Genomic DNA, 13,363 nt, shown 5'->3' with positions numbered 1-13,363 from the left:
TTGTTAAATCTCGTCTAACAAATGCTTCTAATGCAGAGCTTTCAGCAGTTTTTCAAAAGGGGGTTGAACTGTTATGTAAAAGGTCGACTCTAAGATGAATTTGTGATGCATTAGCCGGCTTTTCAGCTTTGAACTTTTTAACACTAACATAAAATAAAATAAAATAAAATAAAATAAATTATGTTGCAGTTTGGTAGGTGAAAATGCAGTTTTCACTGATAGCAATGAGGAAAAGATGACTGGTATTCTAAAAATGAATCGGTACAGTAAGAAGAAAACTGGACCCCAAAAATATACTAGCGTTAGCTGTCGGATGAGTTCATCATGCCAGGAAGAGACAAAGCAACACTAGTGAGGATTAACATTAAACATTTAAGTAATTAATTAAACATAAACATTATTTTTTTTATTATAAAATGTAAAGCACTAAATAAGGTTTTTTATTTTAATTTATTTTAGTAGTTTATTATTTTTTTAAATGTGTTTGTTTGCTCTCTTGCAAAGAGTTTGATGTAAAGTTTGATACCGCCAGAAATTTGTCTGTTAAATTAGAAGCTGTAGCCAGCAGCTAGTTAGCTTGTAGCATAAAGACTCGAAACAGGAATTAATCTTATAAACATACACATAGAGTTCACAGGAGTTAAAATGAAAAGAGTAAAAGACATAACAGTTAGCCAAACAGTAATCCAATAATTAGTTAATGTTGCATTAGCAACACATTAGCTTGAAATAGCTAGCCTCATGCGACAGCTAGCTTGGTTAGCACCAAACTGGTTGAAGAAAAACATATATAGGAAAGAGAAAAGGACAAATGGACAGGACTTTGGACTTTGGTACAACCTTATTTCCATTCAAACGTTTTCAGCCCCCTTTTGAAAGAACTAAAACGAGGTAAAGTTTTCACTAATGTTGTGGAGTTTGTGTGGGAGTGTCGGCGTCTGTCCTCTAAACATCACTGTCTTTCCATCACTCTGTGTTTGTTTGCGTGCGTGTGAATAACATGTTTTATCTTTTTGTTGTATTTTTTCTTTTCTTTCTTTGAAGGAAAAAGAGCTTTCATTTTGATTTTGCAGTAAGGTATTGTGGTCGATTGAGTTTGTTTCTCACAGTAGCTTGGTGATTCATGCGCTTTCTGTGTGTGTCGGAGCCATTTTATTTCCCCCTCCCTCAAACTTTCTGAGCCTTCGCCGGAGCTTGTCACTTTAACAGCTGCCGAGAATGTTTTTCTCTTTTTTTTTTAACAGCTTGAACCATAAACTTGTCAGATAAGATCCAACTCTGTTATTGAGGCCACAGCTCAGGGTTATAGAGCAGACACAGCGTGAGATTTCTTGGACTAATTAAAGCTGCACCAGGCCAAGTTTTATTTAGAAGTAAGACGCAATAAAGAAAGTGCCTTTCTTCTTTTTTTCCCCCCAAATAAAACTGAGCTCAGGTACTCCTGTTGTGAAGATTATTATTCCTGATATTACTGAAAGTATTTCCTCATCGCATAAAGATAATTCTGATTCACTCAGTTAATCTCAAGGGTGAAATGTGCTGATAAAGTGGCAAGAGACCAAATACGATCAGCTCTGTCCTCCCTCCTGTGTTTCTTCCTCCCTGCTGGTTCCATGATCTCCATGTGCTTCTAGCCATCTATGTCTGTCTGTTATCTGTCCCGTTAGACGTAGAAAACGTGCACACTTACACTTTCAAGGTGCAATTAACATAATCATGAACCTCAACCACCAGGATCAATATTTAGGCTAAATGTGTAGAATAAGGCCCCTTTTATTAAATGTGACATTATCATTAGAGCTAAAATACTGATCGTCCAGTTCAGTGAAGGGTTGACAGTGATTAGTGGTTAAATTAATTTTATTATTAAATGCATTTTGAGTTTGAGGTCCAGTATTTTTCTGATCAGGCATCTGACATGGAGTCTGTTAAAAAAAAAGGTGGAATTTAGATTAACTTTAAAATGTGCCACTATTACCATTATTCTAATGTGATTATGGTTGAATAAAATCTTGAAATATTCATGAGACAAGTTTTTGATATGTATTTTAGGTTAGGATTAGGGTTAGGGTTAGATTAAATGTTAATTAAATAAATGATAAAAGTGATAGTTCACAAAAAACGTAAATTCAGTCATTATCTACTCACCCTCATGCTGATTGAAGGTCAAGTTTAGTTTTTTAGTTCGCTGGAGTTTTTACAGCATCTCTAACAGCGTTACAGAATCTCCCAAACAATGGAAGTGAATGGTGACCAGTTTTCAAATGTAAAAAACAACTGAAAAAACCTAAAATGCCTCCATACTGCTTGTCTGGCGTAATCCAAGTCTCCTAAACTTTGCACACAGTCACTGCACACACGCCCAGTTCAGACAGAGTGTATGTGCAGGTGAACGTGGCTCCAAGTTAAGGATCTACAGTGAAGATTCAGGCTAAAAAACATGGTGGAAATCTAACATTTTTTCACTCAACTTGTCATGTCAGGGCTTTAGGAGACTTGGAGACTTATTTGTTTAAATTACTTATGATTATTCATCCAAAAATTTTGTGGAAGCACTTATCGTCATAGAAACTACTATTACTAAGTAGAAACTAGTTTGCAGAACTAGATTTGAGGTTTATCTGAACTGTGCATGTGCTCTGTCCACAGTCCTCTGTCCATTTACATGGATCGACATGCATGTGCATCTTTTAACTGATAACGTCGATAATTTAAGACAATAAATGGATCAGACACATCAGATTGAAGCCATGTGCTCTGCTCTAATCCATCCCTGCAAGGCGAGATGAACATAACTCACTCACATACCAGGCAGACATCTGGCTTTCTCTCTCTGGCTGCTCTGAGACTGATTACAGCAGCGATGTGTTGTTGTGTTGGGAAGAAAAAAAAACAAAAAAAACAAAAATGTGGCCTTGACATGCAAACTGTGACCTACTGTAGACTGTCTTCTCTTCTCCCTCCCCCTCCTCTGTAGTCTCTCTGTTTCTTCCCTGGGGGGGCGATGGCAGGTTTCTTCAAGGCAAGAGCAACAACCTCTCACATCATCAAACGTCTTTTACATTTAGAGAACGTAGAACTAGAACCATTCAGGCTATTTTTCTGCTCATCGCCAGGAAAATAGTTCATGGAAGGCTTGTAAGTGTAGTGATGCACTACCGCTCGCAGGTAGTGCATGGGACTGCAGAAGTTTTGGATGTAGGTTGGTGCTCTTCCTTCTCATCCACTTCTTTATGACTCTGTAGTTTAGTTCCTCCTCCGATGGACTTGCTGCCTCCTGAATGCTCCTCTTGACTTTGGTTTGGTAGATCCAGGCTGCCTCTGCAATAACTGGATGGCTTCGGTGGCCGAGAATCGGCCGATAGCTTGCATGTTCCGCTCTCCGCTTCTCCAGCTACAATCAGACGCCTGCAGCCGGGAATTAAATCTGTTTTAGTGGACGTTTGAAGCAGCAACTGCAGCATGCTCATGTTCTGATTGTCATAACTTTGCATACTTTCTATGCAATGAAAGACTGCAGTATTTCCACATGTGAACCATTGGAAATCAAAAGTCAACATTTACAAATGACTAATTATTAGATTTCAATGTTACTAACTGTAGATGTCATTTCTTTAATCTGTAAGTGCTTGTAGGAGTTAGTTCCTTCAGATTCAATCAGATTTTTCATCTGTACGTGATTTCTTTCCTTCTCACCTTGACTCTCTTTTTTCTTCCTCTGCTGCCCCTCCACAGCCCTGATGAGGACTCGTGTCAGAAATTCATCCCTTTCATTGGGGTAAGTGGCCTCTTTAAACACATAATATGCATCATTTTTCTAAAAAAGAGTGTATAGATTCGTATAAACATGATCCGTTTCAGTCATCACTTACGATGAGATCCTGCCCTCTGCCTGTATTTCCTTATTTTCTCATTATTTTGCTTTGCTCAGGACATTTTACCAATCAGAACAGTCCGTGTCTGGTGGACAAATCCTACTGATTCTGCAACTACAACAACTAATACTACTTTCCCCTTTATTTTGGTCTCTGCAGATGGTGAAAGTCGGCATCGTGGAGCAAACATCTACTACGTCAGGCAAGAAATAAGTTTGCATACAGATGTTTGATGTTGAAAGCCTTAAAAAAGGTTTTGAATGGAAGAAGGAAGCACTGTACGCCTCTGATGGCTGAAAAAAAAAAAAAAAAATCCAGGAGGTCTTATTTGATATTAAGTGGTGCAGCCAACCATGGAAATGAACTAAGGCACTCCATCTTCAGGTGAATAAATATTCAAAATTTATTCTGCGAGCATACAGGCCAAAAATGGCCAAACCTTTTTTGATTGTGCAGAAAAACAGGAGTCACACTTGTTTAATTAAAAGGTTTTAACTGTTTAAGCAGAGGGAATTTAGGAGAGTCAACAAACTGTGATATGCAAAAAAAGACTTCCTGGATTTTGTTTTTTTGTGAAAGAAAAAAAAAAGTTTTTGCAGAATTTGCACGCTAACCTGCACCAGAACATTTCACAGTTACACCAGACACCTTTGAACATCTGCAGCTCCAAACAGAAGTAGCTCTCCGCTCCACCGTCGTATGCATGAATAAATGAGTGACCTTTTTCCTCCCTCAGGAGACTCTGACGACGCAGCTCCTCTCAGCTCCTCGCTGCTCTCCTCCACCCCTCCACAAGTATCGCCCGCACTCAAAGAGGCGTCGCCCACCCCGCCCTCCTCCCCCTCCGTCCACACCAGCTTCTGCGCTTACAGGTAAAATGTCACGTCAGGTGCAGAAGAGGTGCGAAACATTTAAACTTTCTATGAATTTGAGTGAAGAAATTATATAATTTTCTTTCTTTTTGACATGTTTAAAGGACAGAGATCATTAGCAGACATACTAAAAGATATTTTCCATTTGCCTTTAGATAAATAGTGTCATATTTTGGGAGATTTATTGGCTTTCTTGCAGAGAGTTAGATGTTAAAGTTGATACCACTCTCATGTCTGTGCTGTAAATATGAAGCTACAACCTGCAGCTGGTTGTCTTCGTGATGATTTTTTAAAAAGCGAATAAAAAGCTAAATCCTCATGACAAAATAGCTGATGGGTTTCAAGATTGCATTTTGCCTCTTTTAGTCTCTACACAGCATGCATACAACCAAAGCCCCCTCAAACAGACAACAAATGAAAACCAGAATGTTTCCCATGTTAAAAAAATCTTTCCCCTTTTATACAGATTCTGCATTCACATGCAGGAATCTGTTTAAAATTAAAGTTATTTTGCTGGTTTCCACCTCACTGACTGTTTTCCTGCAGTTCTGTAGGTCAGACTGAACTGATGGGGCTCCAGGTCGACTACTGGGTGGCTCCAACAGAAAGGAAGAAAGACGTGGAGAAGCGGGACTCCTCCTCCAAAAACACTCTGAAGTGCAATTTCCGCTCGCTGCAGGTCAGCCGGCTGCCACTGGGGGGCGCTGAGCCGAGCACCCAGCCCACCATGTCCATGACTGTGGTGACCAAGGAGAAGAATAAGAAGGGTGAGATGATGCATGCATGTTTCTCTGGATTTGTGTCACTATATGTGTTGTTTTCTTTATCTTATTAAAGGAATAGTTCACCACAAAATGACCCCTGTTACGTTTTAAAGTCTCCATAATCCCAAGAGAGTCATGAAGACATAAGTTTTTAAAGATCAGGAAGAAAAATGGCAAAGCACTGTCTTTAACAAAGGATGTTCAAAGGACTGGATGTGATCAAATCCAGTCTTTTACAATCTGACCTCAAACTTTGCACCAAAAAGGCCAAATGTCATTTAATCCTCGGAGAGCAGAGAGATTCTGAATCCCTCATTTACTCCCAGCGTGCATCTCTGTTGTCGTCCCTTCTGCCAGTCATGTTCCTGCCAAAAAAGAGCAAAGACAAGGAGGTGGAGTCGAAGAGTCAAGTGATCGAGGGCATCAGCCGGCTCATCTGCACTGCCAAGCAACAGCAGACCATGCTGAGAGGTACTTTTCTCCACTGCTGCACCGACACGTCCCCCTCCTCCTCCTCCTCCTCCTCCTCCTCCTCCCCGACGTCCTCAGAGGGATCTCTGATGTTTTTCTGCTCAGTTTTAGCTGCAGCTCAAAATGATCTTTACTGTCTGATGAGTCCGTCAGTCAGAGCTGATTCTCAAAGTAAAACAGAGGAAGTCTGAACACTGGTCAGATATAAACCAAAAACTAAAGGATGTAGTCAGAATACAGTCATTTTAATTCAAATATGACGTCTCAGACACTTCTGGTTTAGTTTTGATGAATCTTTGAAACATGTTTTTAAATTTTATGTTTATATGTTGAAACGGAGAACAGAATAACCTGACATTACATTATATAATATTAATATTATATAAAATAATTCATTATAACAATATTAGTGCAACATCTATAGAAGGTTTTTATAAAACCTGCTATTAGTCAAATTTATCTTTAATTTGTGTGTTTAAATTTTGCGTTTTGTCTCTATTTCGGTGACTGAATTTCACTCTAAATATGATTGTATCTTATATTATCTTTTCTAAATAAATTATCCCTTTAAATGTATTTATTTAATAACAAAAACAGACATAACTCACCAGCAGATATAGACAACAATAACAAAAAAAAAAACTAAAAGAAACAACAAAACAAACAAAAACAAAAATAAAATAAAACTAATACCTAATCAAAACTACACATACAAATAAACACAAACACATTTGTCATCACAGCCAATAAATCAAAACAGGCCCAACAATCTACTGTAGGTAACAAAATTAAATAAAATATAATTTCATTATTATATACAGAAAAAAATATATAAGAATCAGCAACTCTTTTGATAAATGATTCAGGCATGTGAACAAACTGCTGCTCTGATTTCAGCCATTTAAATGTGACATTATCAGATTATAGTTATTGATTCCCTTAATGTGCATGTTAATATTGCGGCCAGTAAATGTAGGGCTTAATGGCATTTTCATTTTTATTTATTTATTTATTTCTATTTATTTGTTTATGTATCGCAGAGTAACTAGTAAATTTCCCCCTCAGATCAATAAAGTCTTATCTTAAAGATATAATTGTATAATAATGTAATTTTGCATCATTAATCTGAATCCGCAAAGTAACTAGTTGCTAAAGTTATTAAATAAATGTACTGGAGAAAAATGTATAATACTTGTCTCTGACATGTAGTGAAGTACAAAGTAGCAGAAAATGGAAATACTCAAATAAAGTACAAGTAATTAAGAAAAGTCATTGAGTAAATGTACTTGATTACTTTCCACCGCAGGAAACTCGTTATCATTAACTCCTTTATTGTAACTGTAGATTAATTTGTTTATTTTCCTCCTCTGCAGTATTGATCGACGGCGTCGAGTGGAACGACGTGAAGTTTTTCCAGCTGGCGGCTCAGTGGTCTTCACACGTCAAACACTTCCCCATCGGGATCTTTGGACACACTAAAGGCCCGTACTAGCAGCGCCTAAGAGACTGAGACACTGAGGACAGCTCCCCGCCCCCCCTCCTCCCTGTCCCTCGTGCCAACAGCTTTTAACCCCGTCCTCCTTCTCCACCTCCCTGACCCCCTCCAGCACACTTCTTCTTCTGCTGTCTTAATTTAAGCTCCTGCTTTCACCTGTTGTTGCATTTGTCCGATTATTTAATCTTTTGCGTGTTTTTTTAATTTTCTATTTATGTAAAAATGTCCCGAGGCAAGGCTGCCGAGGGAATATTTCTTTACTCAGCTTTTTAAAAGAGAAAATCCTGCTGATGTTTTATAGACTTTTGAGAAAAGAAAACTTAATTAAATAATAATTAGAAATTAATTCTAACCTTTAACAAACTGTACGAGTGCCCAGTTTTCATCCTCTGCTATTATTTTTTTTTTATTTGGTGAGGCACAGCACATTAAATCAAGAATATATTTTAAAAAAAACAAGAGCAGCTGCCTTGTAATGAAGTGGAAGACGTGATCTCAACCTTGATGAAGACATTTTGGATTCTCACCTTCAGAGACTATTGTCGATTCCTCGTCTTAACCCTGAAGAAGAACAAAGAAAACAGCCCCCTGACCTTTTGGCTCTCTGCACTCAATGAAGAAGTCTAATGTGCAATAGACTGAATACTGTGTGAATGCGATTCTGAATAATAACCTGGCACTGTTTGAAGATTACACACTGCTCTTAGTTGTGAGTTTCACTCTAATGTAACCCTCTTCTTTACTTTCTCCTCCTGGTAACTTGGCTTGAGGTTTGGAGAGTTCTGCTCCAAAGTGAGACGTGATTAGAAAATAAAGTAAAAAAACACCTGATTTTAGGAAAATTAATAGCACAAATTGAACTACTTTATAGAAGTAAGCGCAGACTTAAAGGTGCTATATGTAAGAATTTAACTTATATCTTCAGAAGTTAGCAAGCTAACTCGTTTCAGCTTCAGCCTGTCCTGTTTCATAGTGAGTCACTGTGGCATCCACTCTGCCTCCGTCCAACAACACCAAGGTGGTTTTCTCGCTGGGTTTGACCCCAATGTAACTCCTTCTCTGGTAGAAGGTGGGCGCTGCATAATGCCCAGCCTCCTCCCCCTTGATTTCCTGTTTCACGCCTCTTCTGAAGCCGCCGTGAATCTAATTGTCCCTGGAGTCAGAGTACTGGTCGGAGCTGCTGTATTCCCTGTTGTCAAACTGGCCTCTGTTTGTCTCAGACGCTGCGATCAGTCCTGCAGCTCCATTTCTGGTGCACATCCTGGAGCCACTCCTTGCTAACATCACTCACTGGGTCCCTTCTCCCCGGGCCTGAAAACCTCCACCTCCCAGCAGTCCAAAGCCCCTCTGCTAGCGGTGTAAACAACAACACTTCCCCAGTGCTCCAGCCACCCCGTCTCGGTCAAGTCAGCTCACAATAGGACTACCGAATGACTAACTGCAGCTACAGTTATCAGCAGTTAGCTGTTAGTTAGCTAGATGACCAATTCTTACATATTGCACCTTTAAAGGAATTATTGGCATTTAGGGACATATGTCTAGTTGCTTTCTTGATGGTAGATGGGTGAGTAGATTGATATTGCCTTAATGTCTGTGCAGTGAAATCTAGCTTGAGCCAGCATTTGGTTAGCTTAGTTTAGCAAGAGTAAACAGCTAGCATGGCTCTGCCCAAAGATAATAAAATCCACCTGCCAGCCCCTCTCACTATTATCATGTCATATATTAGTACCAAAACTAAGGTCTGACAATGAAAAGTTGAGGCTCTGTGGGAGAGTTTACAGGAAGTAGTCTGGCACATAATCCCTCAAAAAACCACAACTTGCCATTTTTCACATTTTCACACAGATTACAGAAAAGAGAATTAAAATGCTTGGGTTTTTATAGCCTGTTGGCCTAAGCTAACCAACTGCTTGCTAACAGCTAGCTTGGCTCTGATCAAAAGTACCACAAGTGGCCTACCAGCCCCTCTAAAGCTCACCAATGATCATGTCATATCTTTGATTCATACAAAAACCAAAGTGCAAAAAAAAAAAGTGTTTTTTTTAAGTGTTTTTTTGGAGGTGTTTACGGGAAATAGTCTGGTGCATAACCCCCCGAAAAACACAACTTTGGTCCAAACTACAAGCGGTCCAAAGCTCCTGTGGTAGCGGTGTAAACACCAACACTCCGCTGGTGCTCCAAGCAGGGTCATCTCACAACAGGACTGCTAGCTGCATTGCTAACTGAGCTAACTGGCTGATTGGTAGCTACAGTTGGCCTTGCTGCTTGCAATAGGGCTGCTAGCTGCATGGCTAACTGAGCTAACTGACAGTTAGAAAAAAAAACTCGATATTTTTACCATTTTTGTACAAATAACTCCATTTTTTTTAACCTGCGGACAGAGCTATGCTAGCTGGTTCCCCTGGTTTTCAACTAAGCTAAACAGCTGCTAGCAAAATGCTAACCTAGCTCTAAAAGTATCTCATAACCAGCATCTATAAAGCTCACTGCTGTATTTGACACAGTATAATTTTTGAATCATACAAAAACTGAACCAGTTTACTTGTTTCCAGTCTTTGTGTTAAGCTAAGCTAACCGGCTGCTAGCTCTACCGAGCTGTGAGAGTGGTAGCCTATCAAGCTTCTCATTTAGCTAACTCTCTGCAAGAAAATGAGTATTTATTTTCCAAAATATCCAAACTATCCTTTACTTTAAGCTCAGTTTATAAAGTTAATAAAGTTTGACAGAGTGGTTCATCTGTATTAAACAATTAGCTTGTTGATGCTAATTTGAGAGAGAACTCTTCATCCTCAAGCCCTCACACTCCTCCGACACACTCCATATCTTTTGCTAAAAGCAAACGTTACTTTTGCCAAAGGAATACTCATCAACTGCAGCTCACTCGTTACCTGTGTGGTATTATAGAAGACTTCATAAAGTAGAGGTGAATGTATTGAAGGTACCTTAATGTAAAGCACTTTTAAATGTTTGTCCATTATAGAGTAGCGTGTTATAAACCTACCCGGGAACCTTCAGGCGAGGTGTGACTGTGTGTGGTTCACAGAGGCACATGGACAGACGTATCTGTCTTTTTATCTGAGCAGAACAACAGCACAAACAGTGGTGTTCATGGCATAGTTTATATGCAAACCTGTATCCTCTCAGTGCTGTGTAATATCACTTTATGCTCAGTGTGAGGCCTCGTTGGACTGTTTAGATTTTAGTTCAATGTTCTGTGAGGTTAGCCTAGAATGTATACGTGACGTTAATTAAAAAAAAAGTTCTGTCAGTAGATTATCGCTCAATCTTTTGTTGACTGTAAAGCATTAAACTAAAAGTATTTTGCTTATGAAAATTTCTTTCAGTAGCAGTTTCATCATAACCTTTTTGCCAATTTCTTGATAAGTGCCTAAATTGCTTAATTCTGACAAATCAACATGAATAATCTGTCCCTGGCTAACATGGTGCTGATTCTGGTCCGACAACAACAGAATATCTTATTACAGTGCATTGAAAAAACACATGCAGTCAAGCTTGTTCATTGGAGGGAGGGAAAGTTGGCTCTCAGACGTGGGTTTGAATGAATTAAAAGAACACCACAGCCCATCTGTGTTGAGCATTATATTTGTTTCTCTGTATAGAAGATGTTTTAGATGTTTTGGTTTTTCATGTTGTCTCAGAGAAAGGCTTGTTGAAACTGAACGTTCCCTAAAGACTACCACTGTAATCCCAAAACTTGGAGTAATAAAACTACTATACACACTAAAATGTACTTTTCCCTTTAATGTGTGCACGTAAATGTGATTCAGCTCAGCTTGAAGGCAACATGAGTGCAAACAGCCAATAAAAAAAAAGTTATGTTTTCATAAAAACAATGTTACTTCCTGTGGTTCAAAGCTCAGACTTGACTTTGGAAGCAGCGGCAGAGAAAACGGCGATCTTTATCAACAGAGCAGCTACTGAATGAACTCAACTGCTGTTTCTGAAGTCAAGAAAAAAAAACCCTGACGCTCAGCTTTTAAGAAAATGTAGCTGAGAAGTCTTTAATGTGCTTGGAAAAAAATGGAAATTTTAACATCTGCGGTTCTGTAACAACGTCATCAGCTGAGGAAGAGCGTGTGAGGTGACTGAAAGCTCCAGAACAGCCACCAAATGCACCTTGTGGGAAGATTTTTTTTTTCTTCAAGTGTTATTTCCTCTTTGAAAGATCCTCATTTCTATCAATCACAATGGTTTGAAAGATGCAGTGGTGAACAGAGTAGTCATTTTCTGAAAAAGTTGTAATACTACAATGTGAAAATATTGTTCTAAAAGTCCTTTATTCATAATTATGTTTTAAAAAACTAAAGGAACTATTATTAGTACAATGTACTTTAAGTATTAACAGTAAAAGTACTCACCATGCAGAATGGGCCTTGTCAGAGTATTGGGTTAATTTAGATATTATTATATATTAACATGCAAAAAGCATTTTCATGTGGTCGACCAGGAGCTCATTTTACCTCCTTTATACTTTAAAATAGTTAAATATATAACAATACGTCAATACTGAACTTTGGCACAGATGGTCAATAAAAGTTTATCTTATCATAGAAACTGATGACACATTTTGCATGTCTGATATTTTAGTAAAAAGTGTGATAGTCAAAGTAGCACATACTAAAAATACTCATCTTACTCAAGTTCAAAGTATCTCAAAACTGTACTCGACTACAATTTAAGTAAAAGTACTTTCTGCAGCTTGTAATCTGAGCATAAACCATTAATTAAAACATAATCTTCTCCTGTTAACAATGTTATTACACTCATTACAGACAATGACCTGTTTCAGTATAATTTATATTATTATTGCATTATAATCACTGATTGATGTACGAATCATTTGAATGTTGCAGCTGGTAAATGTGGACCTAATTGTAAATGTATATACTGTGATTTCCATTTTATCAATATTACTATAATGTATTGTATTTATTGATATATTTTGTGTTAATAATTTGAATCTGTAACATAAAGGTTAGAGCCTGATCAGTACTGAAGTTTTGGGGTGAATATCAATATTAATCTATTCCATCTTTTTTCATATTCATTCAACTTCCCCTGCCTTTTAGCAATAATGCCTTCTAACATAAAGTCATGTTTTAAAAGAGAAAGAAAACAGGGTAATGTCAGTTGCTCTTTTCCCTTCAATTCAAAAATAAATCTTTTACCTAATAATATAATAGTATTTAAGATGGTAGGGCATCCATTTCTTAATTCACCCAGAATTATTGTTTGAGGGCACATGGTTAAAAAAGGGATCTTGATGCAAGCCATCTTTTGATAGTTGTCCAAAAAAATTGCCATGAGGACAGAACCAACAAAGATGTAATGTATCTTCAATTTCAGATTTACAGAAACAGCAGTTTCCATCCTCAGCATTTTTCTTGTGGGCAATATTTTGTATAGATTTTTTAGTTAGTCTTTGCACGAGCTTCTTTCCTATTTTCTAAACAAACGCTAACAGCAGAAAGTTGATTGTCAATATCCACGAAGTAAATGCTGTTAAATATGTAACATGTTGGTAGATTTTCTTCAACATCAACATCTTTTTCTTTTCATGTCTTTTAAAAAAAAACTGCAAAAGGTGACTGTGACATCAGCAGTTAAAAGTAACTAATATTCTGAGTATTTTACTTAAGTATATTTCTAACACCAGTGTTTTTACTTGTCATAGAGTAATATTTTAGTAATGTGACAGTACTTGTACTTGAGTACATGTTTTCAGTACTGTTTCCACCGCTGGTGATGAGTGACAGACAGGGGGAGAGAGAGATCCTCCACCGGTCAGTCAGAGCAGGAAGCTGCTGCTGGGACTACCGACAAGAGACTACAGACACACAGGCAGGAGGAGGAAGAGGAGGAGGA

At 38.0% G+C, this 13,363-nt stretch overlaps 1 protein-coding gene across 2 annotated transcripts in view; it reads left to right on the top strand.

Annotated features, from left to right (window-relative positions):
- The window catches only part of pacs2 (phosphofurin acidic cluster sorting protein 2), a 99,393-nt gene extending 90,737 nt beyond the window's left edge, over positions 1 to 8,656 (top strand). The window contains exons 19-25 of one of the 2 annotated variants that reach the window (XM_084742074.1): positions 1,045 to 1,077; positions 3,736 to 3,778; positions 4,035 to 4,077; positions 4,615 to 4,747; positions 5,294 to 5,514; positions 5,869 to 5,982; positions 7,356 to 8,656. In XM_084742074.1, the coding sequence (XP_084598200.1) occupies positions 1,045 to 1,077; positions 3,736 to 3,778; positions 4,035 to 4,077; positions 4,615 to 4,747; positions 5,294 to 5,514; positions 5,869 to 5,982; positions 7,356 to 7,474 (706 nt within the window). In that variant the 3' untranslated portion in view covers positions 7,475 to 8,656. Of the gene's footprint in view, positions 1 to 1,044; positions 1,078 to 3,735; positions 3,779 to 4,034; positions 4,078 to 4,611; positions 4,748 to 5,293; positions 5,515 to 5,868; positions 5,983 to 7,355 lie in introns of both variants that reach the window. The other variant, XM_084742075.1, reaches the window with a different exon arrangement.
- Positions 8,657 to 13,363: the final 4,707 nt, after the last annotated feature.

Source organism: Lutjanus erythropterus, chromosome 18, assembly GCF_056507025.1.
Source record: "Lutjanus erythropterus isolate fLutEry1 chromosome 18, fLutEry1.hap2, whole genome shotgun sequence".
NCBI lineage: Eukaryota > Metazoa > Chordata > Actinopteri > Lutjaniformes > Lutjanidae > Lutjanus > Lutjanus erythropterus.
Note: the sequence above shows the minus strand (reverse complement) of the source record. Positions and strands in the feature narration are given on the sequence as shown.